The 19683-nt window shown below is 42.2% G+C and overlaps 1 protein-coding gene across 1 annotated transcript in view; it reads right to left on the reverse strand.

Moving 5' to 3' along the window:
- The window catches only part of cacna1ba (calcium channel, voltage-dependent, N type, alpha 1B subunit, a), a gene marked incomplete at both ends in the record, with an annotated part of 85168 nt that overhangs the window by 18998 nt on the left and 46487 nt on the right, over positions 1–19683 (reverse strand). Inside the window, 14 exons of the mRNA XM_071545711.1 lie at positions 1779–1838; positions 3122–3251; positions 5599–5719; positions 6294–6481; positions 6576–7358; positions 8323–8358; positions 12154–12260; positions 13246–13313; positions 13502–13619; positions 13729–13801; positions 14893–15024; positions 15103–15215; positions 15472–15584; positions 16747–16967. Coding sequence (XP_071401812.1) covers positions 1779–1838; positions 3122–3251; positions 5599–5719; positions 6294–6481; positions 6576–7358; positions 8323–8358; positions 12154–12260; positions 13246–13313; positions 13502–13619; positions 13729–13801; positions 14893–15024; positions 15103–15215; positions 15472–15584; positions 16747–16967 — 2263 coding nt within the window. The remainder of the gene's footprint in view (positions 1–1778; positions 1839–3121; positions 3252–5598; positions 5720–6293; positions 6482–6575; positions 7359–8322; positions 8359–12153; positions 12261–13245; positions 13314–13501; positions 13620–13728; positions 13802–14892; positions 15025–15102; positions 15216–15471; positions 15585–16746; positions 16968–19683) is intronic.

Below are 19683 nucleotides of genomic sequence, written 5' to 3' on the forward strand. Positions count from 1 at the left end.
AGTCGATCATATCTTATTTTATTAGGTTGGTATGGTATAGATAGTCCTAACGGGACACAAAGCTATAATAATTTAGCTATAAGGTAAATGTATCTGAACACGATGCTGAATTTTTCTGACTCTAATGTCTGCCAAAAAGTTTTGGCGCCATTTTGGATTCTTTGAATAATCTTTAAAAATGGTTTTCTTTTGAACCGCACATCAAAATGGACAAGTTATTAACCTATCAATTTTTAAAAATACATTTGCACAAGAAGTTCAACTGTGTTGTGATAACAAAAACTGTAGCATGGAATGTGGCACTGAATTTGAATAGAATATTTTGGTAATTAATTATTATTGATCAACATATAAATAAACCATATTTTGTAAAGCAATTTATTAAATGTACATTTCAATGAGGCAATTAATGTTGAAGAATGAAGCAATTCATAAAATGGTAAGGAGATTAGTAAATTAATATTTCCATTTCATAATTCTTTGTTTATTCATTGATTAGAGACAGAAATATGAAACGGAATTACTCAGACGAATTTAAGTAGCATTTTTCTTTTCGCACACTGTCACAGTAGAACACTGTTGTCATTTATTCCACTAATGACAGGGCAAACAGAATATAATGATTTACCAGACTCCAGCCTTGTAATGAAATTGGTGTTATTTAACTGTTTGAAAGTTCTAAAGAAGAAACACTGAGCTTGGAGATAAATGTTTTTGTAGAAATCTTGATGAAGATCCGACTAAAAAACTCAAAAAGAGAGACTGGTCCGCGATTCAGCAAGTTCCTTTTTATTTAGTCTCCATCTTTGTTGCTCAGCGCTCATTGCTGTGGTGTTTCTGCACTGCTCTTCCCAGAGATCACCTGTCAATCAAACAGCGTGTCCATATGGAGGGTTTTAAGGGCCGAAACTAAACATATAAATACATAAATAATTATAGAATAAAATGCTTAAATAAATGAATAAATACATAATCATATAATTTAATGCTTAATACATATATAATTATAGAATAAAATGCTTAAATAAATGAATAAATAAATAATTATGTAATTCAATGCTTAATTGTCTCCATAAATAAATAAATCACAAATTAAATGAGACATTAAATATATAAATGTTAAATTTATTTGTGTATTTATTCATTTATATATATATATTTATATATTTACACATTTGCATATTTATTTATTCATTCGTATATTAATTTATTTGTTTACTTATTCATTTACTCACACATGTATTTATCTATTTATAATTGTATTTATTTATTTATAATTTTAAAAATGTTATACAGTTATAAATATAACATTTATTTATATATTTAGTTTCGGCCCTTAAACCCCTCCATATATCCAGTACTGTGACTACTGTCTTTTTCCTTGGCTTTTCTGTTGGATTTTTCCCAGGAAAGACCTACCAGACACCGGTGTTTGTAATAGATAGTTGCAAAAAAGACAGTTACTTAAATTGAAATGTTGTGGATTATTACTTTTAGTTTCTGCCAGAATGAGAGGTAGGAAGGTATAGTATGGTCTGAGTGCACCACAAAGCACCATGACTGTCACGGTGAGGGCGAGGCTCTGGCTCTGACTGCCTTACTGTCCTCTCCCCATTCATCACAGTAAAGCATTTTCAGTTAAGTGGGAAATCGAATGAGTTGTGCGGCTTGCCACCAGGAACAACAGGGAAAACACCAGCAAATCAACTTTGACATAGTATAGTTAAGCGTAGTCAAAGTCAATGGGGGATCTCTTATGTGTTCTTCCAGCCACTTACCTTGATCACCATTTCAAAAGTGAAGACGCCCGTAAAGGCGTAGTCCAAATACTTGAGCACCTGCACAGAGAGATTAAAGTAAAGAAGCAAACTGTGGAGAAGTGAAGCAAAACTAATTATTCTCCTTTGCCTTTGAACAGTTGGGGTGTGTGTGTGTAGTAATCATGCGTATGAGTCTCTGGATGTGTGTGCCTTTCCTTTCGTAGGCACCGTAGCACAGGAGGGACACTTGGAGGATTTTAGTGTTATCGCTTAGTTAGTTAAAGTTGACCAACAGGAAAATCATCCCCAAAACCTCCTTTAAAGAATTTCATTAGTGAGTTTTAGTGTCCTGTGGTGTTTCAGAGGCTTTTCCACCCTGACAAGAATAAAGCTGAACGTAAGCTCTATCGTAAGTTAGGGTGTAAAGTCTATTGTTATTTTCAACAGATTTTCAAAGTTAGCCATTTCCCCCCTCATTAACAGGGTGGAAAAAAGTTATTTGTTTTATTGATGGCTAAAGAAAGTTGTACGTTTGTTATGCATCAGTTCAGTGGAGCAATATAAACATCAGGAAGCTCGTTAGGCCACATCATCTGGGAGACTGAAATGTCCGCATTATTAAAATATGCATGACAGACACATGGACATTATGAAATCGCTGTATAAACTAAGTATTCTGGATAGATGAATACAAATAATTACCCCAAGTGAAGGATTTTTTGTATCTCTGCTCCGGGAAAACGAAAGCGCGAGTATAAATCTAAATCATCATACTGTTCAAAAGGATGTAATCTGTCACGTAAACCGTGCTGGATTTGTTCCTCCAGGTCCTCCAGCAGGTTATCCCACCTGTCAAATTGATGCGCCGTGCCAACGGTTATCTTACAGAGGACTTTACACCTAGTAGGAGGTAGGTGTAAGTTTTAAGTTGGTCTTTTATTTGAATTTTATCCTTTTCATTTTGTCTCGATGCTTTTAATGTTTTATGTAAAGCACTTTGAATTGCCTTGTTGCTGAAATGTGCTATATAAATAAACTTGCCTTGCCTTGCCTAAGTTGTAATACTGTGTAATACTTATGTCTACTTTGGAACTATTTCAGTTGGTGCAACCGTTAAAATTTTAGTAATGCGTAAACTCGGACTTAGTGAGACTTTACGTTCAAACTAGCCTACGTTTGAACTTAAGTTGAACTGGTGCAACTGGCTGCTGGGCAATGAAACACTGAATTCTTGTCATTCTTTTGGCATGAAAATTTTAAGATATTCAAAAAGATATTGGTATCAGCCTCCCATATCGGTCAACTGTAGTTGTGTATGCTGTGTGTGTGTGTGTAAGGTTCATGTACAGCGTGTGTCTCACGTTGTTGTGAGGGGCGTCGGCCCAGACGGGGTCCTCTGCTGCCAAAGCGATGCTGCTCATAGCGATGACCACTAGGATGGACATCTCGAAATAACGCATGGTCACTATGTAATGGCACAGCCGCCTCACCCTGGAGGAGGGGGAGAGAGAGAGAGAGAGAGAGAGAGAGAGATGTCAAGAACAATTTAAGTAGAGAGTCAAATTTAAATGTATAAAGAAAATATGAACTACAACAATGTGTGGGTGCGCAAAAAAAAATCAGCTGTCCAACATAGTGACACGAAGAAAAAATAATGAATGTTATATGATAATATACCATAAAATAAAATACATGCAGTATGCAACAAGTGACAAAATGTAAAGAAATATCAAGATATATGCAATATAGAACAAATTAGAAGAATATGGGAATATGAAGAAAACGAATATGTGAACATATTTGTACATAATGTGCAAAATGGTCGTATTCACATTAACAGGTCTACACAGGGCCATAACTATGTACAGAGTGTGTCTAGGAATGTAGATATAGATAGATATACTATAGTAAAGATAGATATGATACACAACCGCACACACACACACACACACACACACACACACACACAGCTACTGTATTTCCGTGTTGCGGTTCTGTTCCTGGTACAGCCAAACACACAAACATACTTTAACCCTATAAACACAGTTCATCCCATCAGCACACAACTGGATGCTGTGTGTGTGTGTGTGTGTGTGTGTGTGTGTGGTTAATTGACAGTGGGGTTTATGTGAAGGTTTGCGAGCCCACTGAGGAGATGGACATAGTGAGAGGCAGAAAGGAAAGCGCTACTGTATTCTCTTGAGGAAGTGCACTTAAATATTGCAGCTTTTCCTGGGGGGGGGGTCGGTGGACAGATGGTAATTACATGCAGGGTGATATCTCTTACGTTCCTTTTTCCTGTGAAAATAATTCCTGATTATTTTTAGCAATTTATTCTCTAGAGCTTCTCTCCCACCTGAAGAGCTTCAGGCTGTTTTGGCGGCGTTTTCCAGCAGCCAGAAAGAGACACTCCTCTGATTGGCTGGAAGTAATAGAGGTCCGTCCGCTCCCCCCTCCCCCAAACATAAGGTGATCGGTCGACTCCAAGTCAGCTTTTTACATCACAGCCCGACCGTGTACTGATTGGCCTGTTTCAGAGGAGCCCTTTTCCCACAGCAGGCCGGGCATCACAAGGCAAATTCAGGTCAGTCAGTCAGTCAGACACTTCATGAGATGGCCTCTAGAGGGCGTCTTTGGCTGAGAGATGTTCCCCATGCATAGGCAAAATTTAAAGTTGGTCAGTGTATAGAAAATGTATCTAAATCGATCTCTAATGCACCTGCACATCACATCATGTTTGTCATTTGGAGATGCAGTATTATAGCCTACTCTATCCACTCTGCCATGTGCCGTCAAGAAATAGGGCCAACTAGTAGTTGTGGCTGGAGCATAAACACACTGTTATCCTCTCATCTAACATTCATCATCTAACACTGAAACATCTGCTCTGGGGGGTGGGGTGGGGGGGGTGGGGAGGTGAGGGAAATGAAAAAGAAATGCTACTGCAGCTGTCGGACAGTTCTTCAGCTTCAAGTCTGATGATATCGGAAAGTCAGCTGATTTGGATCAAGATGTATGTACTGTAGTTTTGCATGAAAAACATTTTAGGGATGGAAGGGATGGAAATACAACAATTCAATGCAGAGCGCTTTCCATCCAATGGCCAGAGTCGTACAGAACTACTTCTGCAACAGACGCTGCTTCAGTACAGCAGGGAATGTACTGACCACATCTAACACAGTTTATCTGGACAAAGTAAACATACTTGTCTTTTTGGTTAGAAACCTGGAGGTATAGTGGCCTGTATTAGACTTTTTTTGTTGGAGTAAGACTGCTCTGCCAGAGCCCCATTATGTTTGGGCATGTTTAGACTTCCCAGCCTATTTCCATCTCACTCTCACTGTCTTAAGAGAGCAAGGTGAATGATGATGGTGAATGATACACAGTAGCAGGATGCATCTACAATAATATAAACACGGCATTCAGAGTAACTTTACTCAAATATGTGGTGAAATCTGACACCAGATAGTGAAAAGTAGGGTACTAAACTGGCTATCTGCTATTGGCTGATCTTTGGTGCCAAGTGACGTTGACCTGTTGTACTCTATAGAAGGTGACATCACCTGGCACCAAAGATCAGCCAATAGCAGAGGGCCATGTCAGTCTTCAGGCTTCACCACAGATTTGGGTTCGGTTTAGCTACTCTTTAAGACAATCGGCAGAATATTATTTCCACAGTACTGTGATAAAATCGTATATCCCCGTAAAATATGGAAACAATATCATGATATGAAAAAACTGATCTCGCCCAACCGTACTGTAGTGTCACTTCCATAGCTTGTTATGCAGGTCTTATACGGAGATTCATCAGTGGATGGAGGAGGCTCAGGTGACTTACGGATTGGTCTGTCCAAAGATGAACATGGAGCTGTAAGGCAGGATAGGTTTGGGTCCGCACTGGCTCAGATCCTCCAGAGTCTTCTCATTCATAGGCATCATCTCACAGTCGATACTGTTCACTGTGAAGGCAGACGGTTCGATTACGGCACTGTTAACACTGACAAAACACACGGGCTCTCATGTAACAATCCCTTGTGCTATCTGGGACGAGTGCCGGCAGAGACGTGGATGTAAGAGGAAAGGGAGGTGGATGAGTTATCAATCCCGTCGCAGATGCTCCGTCCTAATTTAGGCCCACAACACCTCCAGAAGGCTGAACAGTAAACTCTACCCCCACTGTACCCACTCTCAACACTGAGCGGATACATACTAAACTAAAGAACACCTACACTTTACTCACACTGAAACCTTCATGTAAGCCCTTTTTCGAACTAGATTAGTAATTCTGGGGGAGGTCTTGTATTTGTAATAATTTCCAACCCTCCTTTACTTTTGCCTTACAATGGCCTGTAATCGACACAAAAAAAAAAAAAACTTTCCACAATAGAGAGGAGTGAGCTAGCTAATTAGAGGAGAGATTCAAAGAAAATGTAACATATCACCATGTAAAATACTGTATTGATAAAGATCCTAAAATGTAACTAAAATGTAAAGTGTTATATGTGCATCCTGTTGGCCTCAGTTGATACTGACTAGGTATGAGGGTGGTCTCTCCGGGCGGGGAGGTGATGGTCACAGGAGGGATGTGGATGGAGGTCTGGCCGGTCCGTCTGACGTTCCTCCGGTTGTCTGAGTCCTCAGCTCTGTCAGAAGGCCAGTTTGGCCCCCCCTGCTGGGGGGAGATGGCCAGGGAGTCCCCCTCCGAGTCACCAAACCTGTCCCTGGAACAGAGATAATATCTTAGATACTAATATATATAATATACTCAAATATCTCACACTAATGGCCAGGCGGGAAACATTTTTCAGTTTATACCTGTTACCGGTCTTGTCTCCTTCACAAGGCTCCTCTCCCTCCATCGTGGATTGGCCCCTGGATCCATGACCCCGGTGTCGCCTCCTCTCCCCATTGGCCCCGCTCTCTCCCCTGGAACTCCTCTCCCCGTCCCTATTGGACGAACGGCTGTCTTTATGGCGGGACCTCCGCTCGCCCCTCCCCCCGCTGTTCACCGTCCCGTTGCCTTCTCGGGACTGCCGGTGCGAATGGTGATGCCGATGCTCTCGCTCGCCCGTCACTCCTCCCCCTTCGTCCACCGAGCTCTGGTGGTGGTGCCTCCTGCCTCCCTCTCGGCTGCGGGACCTCTCGCTCTTCCCCTCCTTGCCCCGGCTGCCGTCGTGGTCTTTGGAGCGGCTGTGGTGGACGTGGTGCCTGCCGTCCTTGCCGTTTTCCCCGTTGTCGTTCGTCTCCTCCCGGTCTCTGTCTCTGTCCCGGTCTCTGTGGCGGTGATGCCGGCGGGGCTGCTGGGGCGGCGGGGCGGGGTCGGCGGCGGCCTCGCCCTCGGCCTCGGGCGCGCAGGGCTTGTGGTGGTGGTGCTGGTGGCCGCCCGGCGGGGGCCCGTCGCGGGGCTCCACCACCAGCGGCCGGTCCAGGTGCGTCTTCATGTCGGGCCGGATGTGGAGGGCCGAGGAGAGGCGGAGGCGCTCCTCGGGCTCCAGCTCGCTGTACAGGGCCTCGCAGCTCGCCCGGTTGTGCCTCCTCAGCTGGTTGGCCCGCTGCTCCCACACCGACATCATCTTCATCGACTTCTGCTGCTCCTTACTGGGGGGTGGGGTAGAAGAACCGGACAAATCAACATCGCCAAGACTTTGAAATCGCAATATTAAACACCCTATAATTAATTTTCTAAATTCACTACTCAGGTCAGCGTCACTGTTACATGGTCCGCTTTTTTCAGCAGTTACTAGTTTGTCATTTCTATAAGGGATAAAAGTGTTTTATTGGAGGTGTAAAACATTCAGTATGTACTTTATACTTCATGCCTTAATGGCAGTAGCTTACAGTATAGTAGCATATAAAACCAGCAGTATACCATTTCAAACCTCATGATGACACACATAAACCCTACATGCTGAATGATTTACAGTATGTCCAAGGTGCAATGAAGCTTTCAACACAGCACATCACTGGGACCTTTCTCCAGGACCCTCGCGACTGTGGAGAGAGCTCGCCCATGGATGGCCCTGAACGGAAGCCAAGCATGGCCACATGACCATGCTCTGACATGCTACTTCTGCCCCGTCAATGTCTGACATAATACGGAACTTTGAAATGGCTGAACGCATGCAATTTTGATATGCTTTGGAAACCATGCTGTCTTCTTTGTGACATGTGACATTTCATCAGAGAACTATATCACTCTACCCTACCAATGAGGAAGAGAAACTAGCTTTCTTCCACAAATATATGCGGTCGCTCTTGATGTTCTCAACGGTCCATTAACTTGGCGATGCATGTACATATTGGTCTTTACCTTCTACAGTAAAAACATCAGCAACAAGCACACTACAAGAACTCTAGCTTCTGGATGGAAAGGTGGAACTGGAGTCACTGAATGAACAGAAAAGCCCACAACATGGAGTGTATGGCAAAGGATGCGGGGGGCAGCTCTGTTTTCTTATGCTGTCTTGTCCCGAGAATGTAGATTATGAGGATATGATCATGTATGTTTTTACGCATGTAATCATCATCATCGACCACCTCGCTAGCAGGCGGCTGGGTTTACCTCAGGTAGTGATGGACTGGGGTGCAGACATAACTCCTACAAACACATAAAAGGGAGCAACATTGAAACAAACAGAGCGAGAAGACTAGCAAGTAACTTCAAAGTGACAGAAACAGGTTACGGTAAGCAGTCAAACAAAGGACAAAGGGGGGGGGAAACAAGCTTCAGGAGACTGACGAGGGGAGAGACACATACAGTACAGTAGAGATGCAAAACGATACAACAAAAGAAAAGAACAAAAGAATTTGCTTTCGCTGAGAGGAAGGGGGGGAAAGAATGAGGATAGGAGACAAAGATATTGATGTGTGTGACTACATTAACTTTACAGATGTCCAATGTAATGGAATACGGTCAGACTGATATATTATTATTCTTATTTTTAGCCTGGATTTCAAGGGAGCATTTTAGCGTCCCATAGTCTAAACACTGAGACTCTGTTTGAGAGGCTTTTCCATGACGTTGTGGCGCAAGTGAGCCTTTGAAAAGAGCACTGCACAAGCAAAATATCCCCCTTCAACACTAAAGAGGTAAGACTGTAAAACTAATCTACCAAGCACCCTCACGCCCTGCAGCCCCTTTATAATTGGAGCGTTGTCTGATCTGATTTGAGATTCTTGGATGGGAAGCCCTCTCCCTTGCTCTGCTACTTGCTGATGACGATGCATTTGGGGGAGTTGGTTATTACTGAATTGGGTGCAGTGAGAGTTGCATGGTCTCACCTAAAAATCACAAATAATGAATACATATAATTTACATATACATGACCATGGCGCAAAGATGCTCTATTTTTTGGCCAATGCTTTGGTAACACTTTACAATAAGGGTCACTAGGTTACGGGTTACGGGATGTTAACTAAGGTATTAATTTATACATTATTTAATAGTTTATAGAGATGACTATTAAATAATGTACAAAATAATACCTTAGTTAACATGAACACCATTAGTAAATGATTACCAGACACATTAGTTAACTGTTAATTAAGGGTTAGTTAATGCTTATTAAACATTAACTAACCCTTAACTTAGTGACCCTTATTGTAAAGTGTTACCAATGCAATTAGGCAGCTTTCCACTCATTGTGCATGGTTAGTGAATAGCAAAGCATTCTGATTCTGAGCTGCAATGAATCGATTAGTTGTCAACTATTAAATTAATCGCCAACTATTTTGATAATCGATTAATCGGTTTGAGTAATTTTTTTAGAAAAATAAGTCAAAATTCTCTGATTCCAGCTTCTTAAATGTGAATATTTTCTGGTTTCTTTCCTCCTCTATGACAGTAAACTGAATATCTTTGGGTTGTGGACAAAACAAGACATTTGAGGACGTCATCTTGGGCTTTGGGAAACACTGATCCACATTTTTCACCATTTTCTGACATTTTATAGAGCAAACAACTAATCGATTAATCGAGAAAATAATCGACGGATTAATCGACAATGAAAATAATCGTTAGCTGCAGCCCTAATTCTGATTTGGTCATTTTGGTGATATAGCACATGCTCTCCCCAGCACTTTAGTGAAATTGTGCCTTTTTTTTTTCAACTATCAGCAGTTTCAATCTAAAGGTAACAGCATCTGTAAAAACCCACAGCAGTCGAACCCTATAAAGGAGAAACGCTGGTCATTCAACAGCCTCTAAGTGCTGAGTCACCCGGCGTCTGCCTCTGGTTCTACTGAGCAGAGCTTCTTTCAATCTCTGTCTTTCATCTGTACAACACAGGCCTGAAGCCAACAAGGAAGCAATAAGATGCTGCATGTTTACAACCCGCTTGGGAAAACTCAATCACCACTGCAAATATACATATACCGCACATGTAATATGAGCAATGATATGAAGCATCTCTGGATCTGCGGGAAAGGAGAGGTACGGTCAGTGGAAAATCACTTTTCTAAAAGAAGGAAGTCAATTACAGTCGGTTACCATGATCACAGACACAGACACTATCAATCACGGGAAAATAATTAAAAAAAAAACACAGGGATGGAAAATACTGAAACAAGTACACAGCTCTATCAACGAGGTATGGACAAGAAAGAGCTGCCATGTTCCTCTGTTACAGTTCAACACACAAGAATGACGTCAATGGTGAGACCAGAAGAGGAGAGGGTTTGGAAGAGGAGGAGAGGAAGGAGAGAGGAGGATGACGGGAGGATTTAGACGGTATAAATTGTAACAGAGAGGTCATAACTCACAGTGAGTTAACGCTGCAGACGGATGAGCTGCTAGAGTGCGCATTACCTCGACTGCGCGTTAGAAAACTGTACATGCACAAAACAAAAATGGGGAAGGGGGGGAACATCATATAGGATGGAAGTCAGAGAAAAACAGCCAGACACCATTCTACATTTCTCTGTCTCCTCTTTGTCCTTTAACCTCCTATCACACGCCAAACAAACGGACTGAATGTGGATTTCTTTACAGACAAAAGGTTCCGCTTCAAATGAGAGTAAAAAAAATTAGGGAACTTTATCAAATTTTACGGTTTCTCTTCAGCGTTTCTAATTTGACACATCATCACGGTGGCCGACGGGTGCAAATGCACTACGAGGGCCCGAAGCAATTTGCAAAGGATGCAACGTACAAAGATCCAAAGCAAATACAACAACGGAAACGTGCTGCAAAAGAAGAAACGCGCTGCAGAATGCCAAAGCGAATACATTAACAGGAAACGAGCGGCGATTTCAGAAACGGTGCAAAGTCAAAAGCACATGCAAACCATGAAAACTAATGCAACAGAAAAGCGCTGCATATCCAGTCAACACAAATTACAATGGTTTGTATGCGTTTTTGAATTTGCAGCATGTTTCCTGTTAATTTGCTTTGGCATTATGCATCGCGTTTTTTCTTTCGCAGCGGGTTTCCGTTGTTGAATTTGCTTTGGATTTTTCGCACGTGTTCCTCTTAATGCAATTGCTTTGGGCTGTTGCAGTGTGTTTGCACCCGTGAGCCAGCATACATCATAGTTCATCATAAAATCAAATCAAAAATACTTGGATTTTGGAATTTTTGACTTGTGAGAACGACAAAATGCAGTGCAGCATCCTTAAGACTCGATAAAGAAAAAAAACAGAAACAGAAAACATAGAAAATAAAATGGGATATCATGGACACACTGGCTGTTGTAGGGATTGAACGATCTCTCTAACCACTAGGTCACTCTGCTGAACTCTGAATATACAGTATATGCATACATGTACATCTGACATCAACTAAAAAGGAGAAAGACAGTAAAGAAAACAAATTTGTATTTGTACTTCAGGAAACAAGATATGAGCCTACAGTATAGTAATTTGTGCTATATATCAGTGTATTTTGTCTCTATTTGAAGTATGATTTTTCTTGTGGACCCCGCATAAATCTACTGTAGCAGCCACTTGGGAGACAGCGAATGGGGATCTGACTTAAAAAGGGAAGTAAGGGAGTAAAGAATATATAAATGCGTGGGCAGTGAGCTTAAAATCAACTTTCACTGGGACATTCACTCTGAGGAGTTCAGTCAACACATTTAAATTGTTTTACATTCACATTTACAGTAGTACACCCTGTGGCCTTCTAGGGAAAACAAATAAGCAGCTAAATCAAACATAGAGATCGCGCATCGAACGTATCAATAAAGAATACTGAACAAAAATTCTGACTGCGTTGTATGTGTTGGTGTAAATACACAGAGAGAGACAGGGCTACACAGAAACGGGCGTAAAAAGAGACTGTTAGCATGACTAGCGAGTTAGCTTGTACCCCACAAGGAGCCGGATGTTGTCTCTTTACGCGGGTGTGTGCGTGCGAGTCGGAAAGTGAAAGACTTGAACGGGCTTTGCGACTTACGCTGTGATGGAAATGTTAGCGGCCGACATGGGGCTGACCTCCTTTACCTCCTTGGCCTTCTGCAGGGCAAGCTTCTTGTTGATGGCCTCCTCCTGCTCCTCTTCATCCTGGAGAGCATGTGCAAATGCGTACATACATACATACATACATACATACATACATCCCTTTTAAAGGTTGTGGCCTTATGATCACATGACGGTGCCCATGATCTGTTGACTGCAGTAGATACTTCTGTGCTTCCACACTGTGAGCAACATGATCACCAAGTCACCGGAAGTCATTTCTTGTAGAACTGAACTGAACCAGGAACACTTGGACGAAGTGATGGATGGCCAATCAGAGTTCTGTGCTTCCTTGTCTCCCTTCTGATCTGATTTTGTTTCATGAACAACAGCAAAATGGACGAGAAGATGATTACAGCCAGTCAAAGCTTGCATGTTCTCGCCAACTTTTATTTGAAAGACGACTGAAAAGAGGAATGAAACTGAAGATCTCAGAAATGACGCTTGGAGAATGCTCGCACCCATCGTTGGGGTCGATGACAAGCTCTGACAGAATTTTCTTAATTTTTTGCTGTTTGTTTTTTATCCTGCTTAGCGCTTGCTAGCTAGGCTTTGTAGCTGCACAAGACCGCTACATAGATGCAACCGGAGCCTCTCGCGCTGCCCAGAATCGGTCAGAACAGAGCGACCCGTCAAGCACGTTGCTCACAGTGTGTACAAGCAGCGAGGTACTTCCCCAGCGGTGAAATATTAACAACCGCAAATCCTACAAACGATCGGGCCGGTTCATTACCTTGAGTTACTGACCGGGCCGTACATCAGTCACGCTACAACTGCCCCCCACCCCCCCACAGAGGACGGCATTATGAAACCGATAAAAGCGAGGTACCGTATGCACCCGAGAAGGACATTCATCGTCTTATCCAACGGACGTAAAAGGAAGGGGATGAAGTGTGCATGTGGCGTGCAATTTAAGGTAAGGGACTGGTTTTGATGGATGCTCTGGGTAATGCTCTCCTACTTCCACCGGCTCCCGCGGTAGAGACTCCTATGGAGCCGAGACATCTCGGGGTGTTAAGAAATACGGTACCTTAGTGAGCTCCTGGGCATTTGCGAGGTTATCAACGGCGATGGCCAAGAAGACGTTGAGGAGAGTGTCTGGTTGTTTTGCGGTCTCAGGAAAAGATCAAAGAATCGATAAATACAGAATCAATATTTACACTTGCGGCAGTTCTCGTTGCCATTCTGAAATCAATGATAAATCATTTCAATGTGGTATACGGCGTGGAGTCGCGCTGCCCGACAGCCACAAGGGTTAATCGATTCCGATCAATAGGGCAGGATACAGTTTCCGAACAGAGTGAGAACGATGAAGTAAATGGAGGAGAACATTCCGCCGCGAACGCCCCCCTGCGACTCAATCCCATGGTACATCACTGCGTTCCAGTCCTCCCCTGTTAGGATCTGGAAGGGAGAAGCGAGGGGGGGGTTTGTGAGTCGAGTTCAGCAGAAGTGTTCTTTTAAAACAGAAAAAAAAAGAAAAAAAAAAGAGTGTGACGGCATTGACCTTTACCTGGAAAACGGTGAGAATCGCCGCTGGAAACGTGTCAAAGTTTGTTGTCGGCGTTTCGTCTTCGAAATTAAACCTGCGGGGAGAAAACAAACCCGATTCTTTGAAGGTAATCAGCTTCCCGAGCCGCAGCAGTCACATTCGCTCCTCCAGCTATTGTAAAACGGAGAACCGTCTCGTCCTGTCCATTAGGCTGGTGCAGACAGCACCATATTATCCCAGTGCAATATCTGCCCAGTGCATTTTAGCACTCTGAGTGCCTAGTCTGGGTGACCTTATGGCTGATCTCAGTGTTTATTCTCCTCAAATGGATGAGTTGTGCTAATGCTGACATTTTGTATCTCTCTCTGTCTATCTACTGGGACCTAATTACATCTCCCCACAATGTGAGGGAGGCAGATAGAGGGGATTCCAATGGCAACTGAATTTGTCCCTTGCCTGCCATAAGTCCTTGGTTTTTTTTCTTTAGTCAGTATCTCATTAGTGGACACACAGAGGAAGAAGACAGGGGAATGTACAAATATTTTCAGGAGCCTGTGAAATCTGTTTTAATTTTTGCCAAATGCTGTTCGGGTTCTTTCCCGTTTTTGGATTCAGTTTCCCCAGAATCCAAATTTTACATATTTCTAAGCGCTTTTAAACTCAATAATGTTGTTTTCTTGTCTCAGTCAATATATCAATTAACAACACTTTTATCTTTCACTGTTTATTATATTTTAACAAGTATCTTTAATCTTTGTACACTGTTATTATATGGCTGCTTATACAAAATGGATAGGCTCCACACTCTTGTTTAAATAGAGTGCGTTTCAGCCAAGAAGGTCTTCATCAGACTGATGGATCTGCGGTTGGCAACGTCTAATTACTAGTTACAGAATTACATAACTGTCTATTCTGTAGGTTGGGATGTAACTGTAGGGACAATGAAACCTGTCATAAAAAAAGTGTCAGATTTATGCATTCTCTCACCATGCTAGCTTATAGAACTAGCATGTGAAATAACAATGAAATTAAGCTATTCCTCATTTTACATGGGGCCCCCTGGAAACCCCTCAAGGACCCCTGGTGGTCCCCGGACCCCACTTTGGAAACGGTCGATCTAGCCAACCAATGTGCTTTAGTTTGACCTCTCTACAACAATTTATAGAGGTGAAACACGGTACTCACTGGCCACCAAACAGCTGCATGCCCAGCAGAGCGAAGACCACGATGAAGAGGAAGAGGAGGAAGAGCAGGCTGATGATGGACTTCATGGAGTTCAGCAGGGACACCACCAGGTTCCTCAAAGAGTTCCAGTACCTGCATACATAAATATATACATAAATATGACTGTTCCCAGCACAGAGATGTATTTTGGGACTTGACAGGTTCACTCACTTGGTGACTTTGAAAATCCTGAGCAGTCGCAGGGCCCTCAGGACGCTGATCCCGAACGAGGCCCCGGGTTTAATGGCGGCCCAGATCACCTCGAAAATACTGCCGATAATCACCTGCAAACACACTCTTCTGAAGTCAGGGTTCCTACACATTTTCAAGTTCAAAATAAAATGAAACGAGAGTGCAACTAGACGTGCGGCCATATGTGCATCGGGACATTTTTGTGGAATTCCCAAACTCAATTCTCATTTCACAGACTTTCCAGACCTGCACAGTAAACCCTCTGAAGGACTCTACCCTCTCATACTCTCAAAACCACCTCTGCCGCCGCGGATTGATTTCGGCTCCCGGCGGAACGCGACGACTCACCCCAAAGTCGAAGCAGTTGAAGGAGGAGTGGAAGTAGCTCCTGGGTCCGAGGCCGTACATTTTCATGGACATCTCGGTCAGAAACAAGCCTAAGAATACAAACTCCGCCAGGTCTGCCCCGGGGAGAATGAGAACACACACACAGATCAATGGCCCGGGTCAGATAGGGCCTCCCCGCTGATTCCCACAATTCAATAGGGCCGGGCTACTGCTGCACCCACAGCAAATAGACAGATAGAGTCTATTGTTTGAAGAAATAACTGCTGTTTTCTCCCATGGTGCAGTGTGTGAGATGTGTGTTTGCTCATGTGTTGGCGTGTGTGTGTGTGTGTGTGTGTGTGTGTGTGTGAAATCTACATTTGTATGTGTGCGTTTATGGGTTTGCGTGCATATGTGGATCCATAGTGCAGGCATATTATATACAGGGTTAGGCTAACCTTTTATGAAAAATGTGATATTGACCAGTCAAATAATCTGATATGATGGAGGTAAATTTCAGGAACACATCAAATATAGAGGTATAGAAGTTATTATTACGAAACCTCGCCTTACAAAGTATGGAAGCGTACTGTTAAGTTTACTCAAATGTTAATGCAAATTGGAAAATGAAAATGCAGTCCCTCAATAGCATTTTCATTTTCCATTTTGGACGCATTATTTGGGTAAAACATGAATAATTGAATGCAATAATCCAATTTGACATTTCATTTTCAAAGACTTGCCCCCCTTTGTCATTAAGCTGTCTCCCTAATTTTTTCATGGTCATTTCATGTCAGTCATTCTCTGAAGGTGGGACTATGTTTCAGCATCTGCCAGAACTAGTGCTGATATATGGGCTTACCTTGTTGTATTCTAACATGGATTGCCGACAGTGGCTTTTTTATTAACATTTTGATAATTGTCAGCAAATGAGCTTATTATGACATGAAAATTCAAATACAAATTGGATTAGCAGTGGTTCTTAATCCTGGTCCTCAAGCACCACAGTCATGCTGGTTTTCTATCTTACCTGGTAGTTAATTACATTCACCTGGTGTCCCAAGTCTCATTCAGCCCCTGATTACACCAGGTGCTACCAGGTAGGATAGAAAACCAACAGAGTTGTGGTACTGGAGGACCAGCATTGAGAACCACTGGATTATTGCATTTCAATTTTTATTTTGTCCCATATAATGCATACAAAAGTGGAAAATCTATCTGCAGCAATTTCAAATGGAAAGTAACTGATTCAATTTATTGCATTACAGTGTGCTTAAATACACAAACTGTACTCACACAGTGCATAGGTGAGCCAGTTGGGCTGGTCGTAGTGTACGATGGCGACGCACAGCGTGTTGAGGCCGACCAGACACAGCACCGTCCAGTAGAAGCTCTGGGCCTTGACCAGGCGGCGGATGGTGAAGCGGATCCTCTTCTCTTTCCTCCTGAAGTACGACGAGCTCTCGTTCTTGCTGCTCTTCACGCTGGTCCGGGCGAACGGCGACCCTGGGGGGGCAGTTGGGACGAAATGCACAAAGTGGCGATAAAGTTACGGAGTCCTCACGCACTGCAGGCATGTTCAGGTCTTAAAGGAATACGCGGAGGTACGGGAGATTGTCTCGTTGGTCAACTTACCTGAGAACATAGACACCGACATCAAAACTGCCAGACTTAGCAGCATAGCATTGAAGATTATTTACCATATAGCTTTAGAGCTGCTACAAGTTCTAATTTGCTCACTTTAGAGATACTGCTAGTGGCCGGCTATCATTCAATATAGTCTATTTCATCCATTCATTTCATTCAACCGTTATTTAATTATCTGAAGACACACTGAGGGTTGGAAACCTCTTTTTCAATGGCGCAGAGATGCTAAAGTTTTATGCTAAAGTGTTAGCATGGAGCTTACTATCACTCAACATAGTGTATGCAAAAATGTTAGCATGGTTCCTACTATCACTCAACACAGTGAATGCTAAAGTGTTAGCATAGAGCCTACTATCACTCAAACATAGTGTATGCTAAAGCGTTAGCATGGAGCCTAATATCACTCAACATAGTGCATGCTAAAGCGTTAGCATGGAGCCTACTGTCGCTCAAACACAGTGTATGCTAAAGCGTTAGCATGGAGCCTACTGTCACTCAAACATAGTGTATGCTAAAGCGTTAGCATCCATTCCGGTCACAGCCTATAGAGTATGCTAAAGCGTTAGCATGGCACCTACTATCACTCAACATAGTGCATGCTAAAGCGTTAGCATGGAGCCTACTATCACTCAAAATAGTGTTAGCATAGAATAGAATAGAACATTTGTACCAAGTTTTGTACCATTTTGTGGTAATGTAATAAATTTGTTTTGTTGTACAACTACATTTCTACAGGTGAATTTTTATGTTATATTAGTATTAGTATTAGTATTAGTAGTATATTTTCAGTAGTATTATTTATGGTATTGATTCATAAGTATTTCTACACATGCAGAGCACAGTGCAATTTATGCACTAAGCATAATAGATATAGATCCATGTGGTGATATTTCTCTTTCCGTTATTGTTCCACTATATTGTTTTGCTGGTATAACCCCATCACCTCTTACCCTAACTAGGGTCTGTTTGCACAGTTTGCACTACATGCTGTTGCTCATACATTCCACTCTTATATTTTTACATATAAATAGTGTTGGAATAGTTGGGTGTGTTATATTTAATACCGTCTTTGCTGTTTTCTGATTTATATTCTATTTTTCTTTGCTATTACTATTTGTTGCTGCAACGCCACAATTTCCCCACAGGGATCGATACAGTTTTATCAAATCTAATCTTAGACAAAATAAAGTTATTATGTTTATGATTATGATTACCATTAAATCGACTGGCACATGGCCCAGCTTACAGGGGGTGCACATTTTGTCAAGGTGAATAATGGCGGCACAGTAAAAAAAAAAAAAAAAAAAAAATGGCTAGGAAGAACCGCGGCTGCAGGATGAATTGGCTGAATGGGATATAATTAACTTAGCCCAAGTGAAGCCCTTGGCACCATTAGAGCACAGTGCAGTAACCCCTCTCCCCCTCCCATCCTCCCTCCACCCCATCCTGCCTGTGCCATATTAAACCCTCTGTAACTTAAATTAAGCCCAAATGTCAAGTGGGGCTGGACGAAAAAAGAAAGGAGAAAAATTGTTCTATTAGCATTTCATTACTGGCGCAGGAAGACGAGTGGGCTAATCATTTCCTGGTCTATTTTAATCCAGACATCTGACTCCTATAATCTGACGACCCACACTAACACTCTCTCTCTCTTTCTCTCTCTCTGTTTATCTCTACCTCTCTCTCACACTCTATAAACTTATCTATGTTACCTATGGGGATTTAAAGTGTGTCTGTGGTGAGTTTATAATGAGTTGATGATACAGTAGTGAGTTCATAGCGCTCTTATAGTTCTGTGATGTCAATGTAATATTCCTATAATTGACCTATTGACTTATAATGTGTCTGTTCTATCCAATAGTTAAGTTTATAGTGACTTTATCATACTTTATGGCATATTTTTTATCTCTCATGGTATCATAATCCTATGGGGACTGATAGTTTTGCTGGTTAGTACCCTAAAATTTCTCATTGGATTGCTATAGATCTTTTTTATTTGGGTTTCTATCTACCTACCGCTCTCTGATCCCTCCATCTCTATCTATCTAAAATCCATTTTCTCAAACTTTTAATCAAATATGTTTGGTCAGATTCTTCTCCAGGGCTGAACCCCGTGTCTCATCTTGATCAGTGTGCAGCGGCGCTCATCTTATTGGGCTCTAATAATAACCAGTGATGAGGCTGGACCGGAGACAGGCGGCACTGGGAGACTTTATTAAAACAGCCGCAGCCCATGTAAAGCGTATCAATGTAATACTCCAATTAAAAACTGGAAACTTGAGTGCAATATCCTAAAATCTCAATATGTTGCCCCTCTCCTTGGATAAATGTAAAGTTGAGATGTTAAACTTCTTTCTTCTTTCAATTACTGCAATCTGAGCAGAGGAAGAAGCATCATATTGCAGTGATTGGTACTTGCGCAATGAATTATGGGAGAGTTTAGGTGGGACAAAGGTCTTCACCGACCAATAAGAAACAAGTCCAGCCATTGCTGTGGACTGCTTGTGTGGAGAAGCAGTTATGTGTGTGCTGCCTTTAATATAATGGAGGAGTTTGTACGTTGGACAGTGTGGTGAGTTGTAGTAA

The sequence above is a fragment of the Centroberyx affinis genome, unplaced genomic scaffold (genome assembly GCF_046629955.1).
Source record: "Centroberyx affinis isolate AG114_WGS23_722 - 3 ecotype Tasmania unplaced genomic scaffold, CSIRO-AGI_Caff_v1 ptg005023l_1, whole genome shotgun sequence".
NCBI classification, from domain to species: domain Eukaryota; kingdom Metazoa; phylum Chordata; class Actinopteri; order Beryciformes; family Berycidae; genus Centroberyx; species Centroberyx affinis.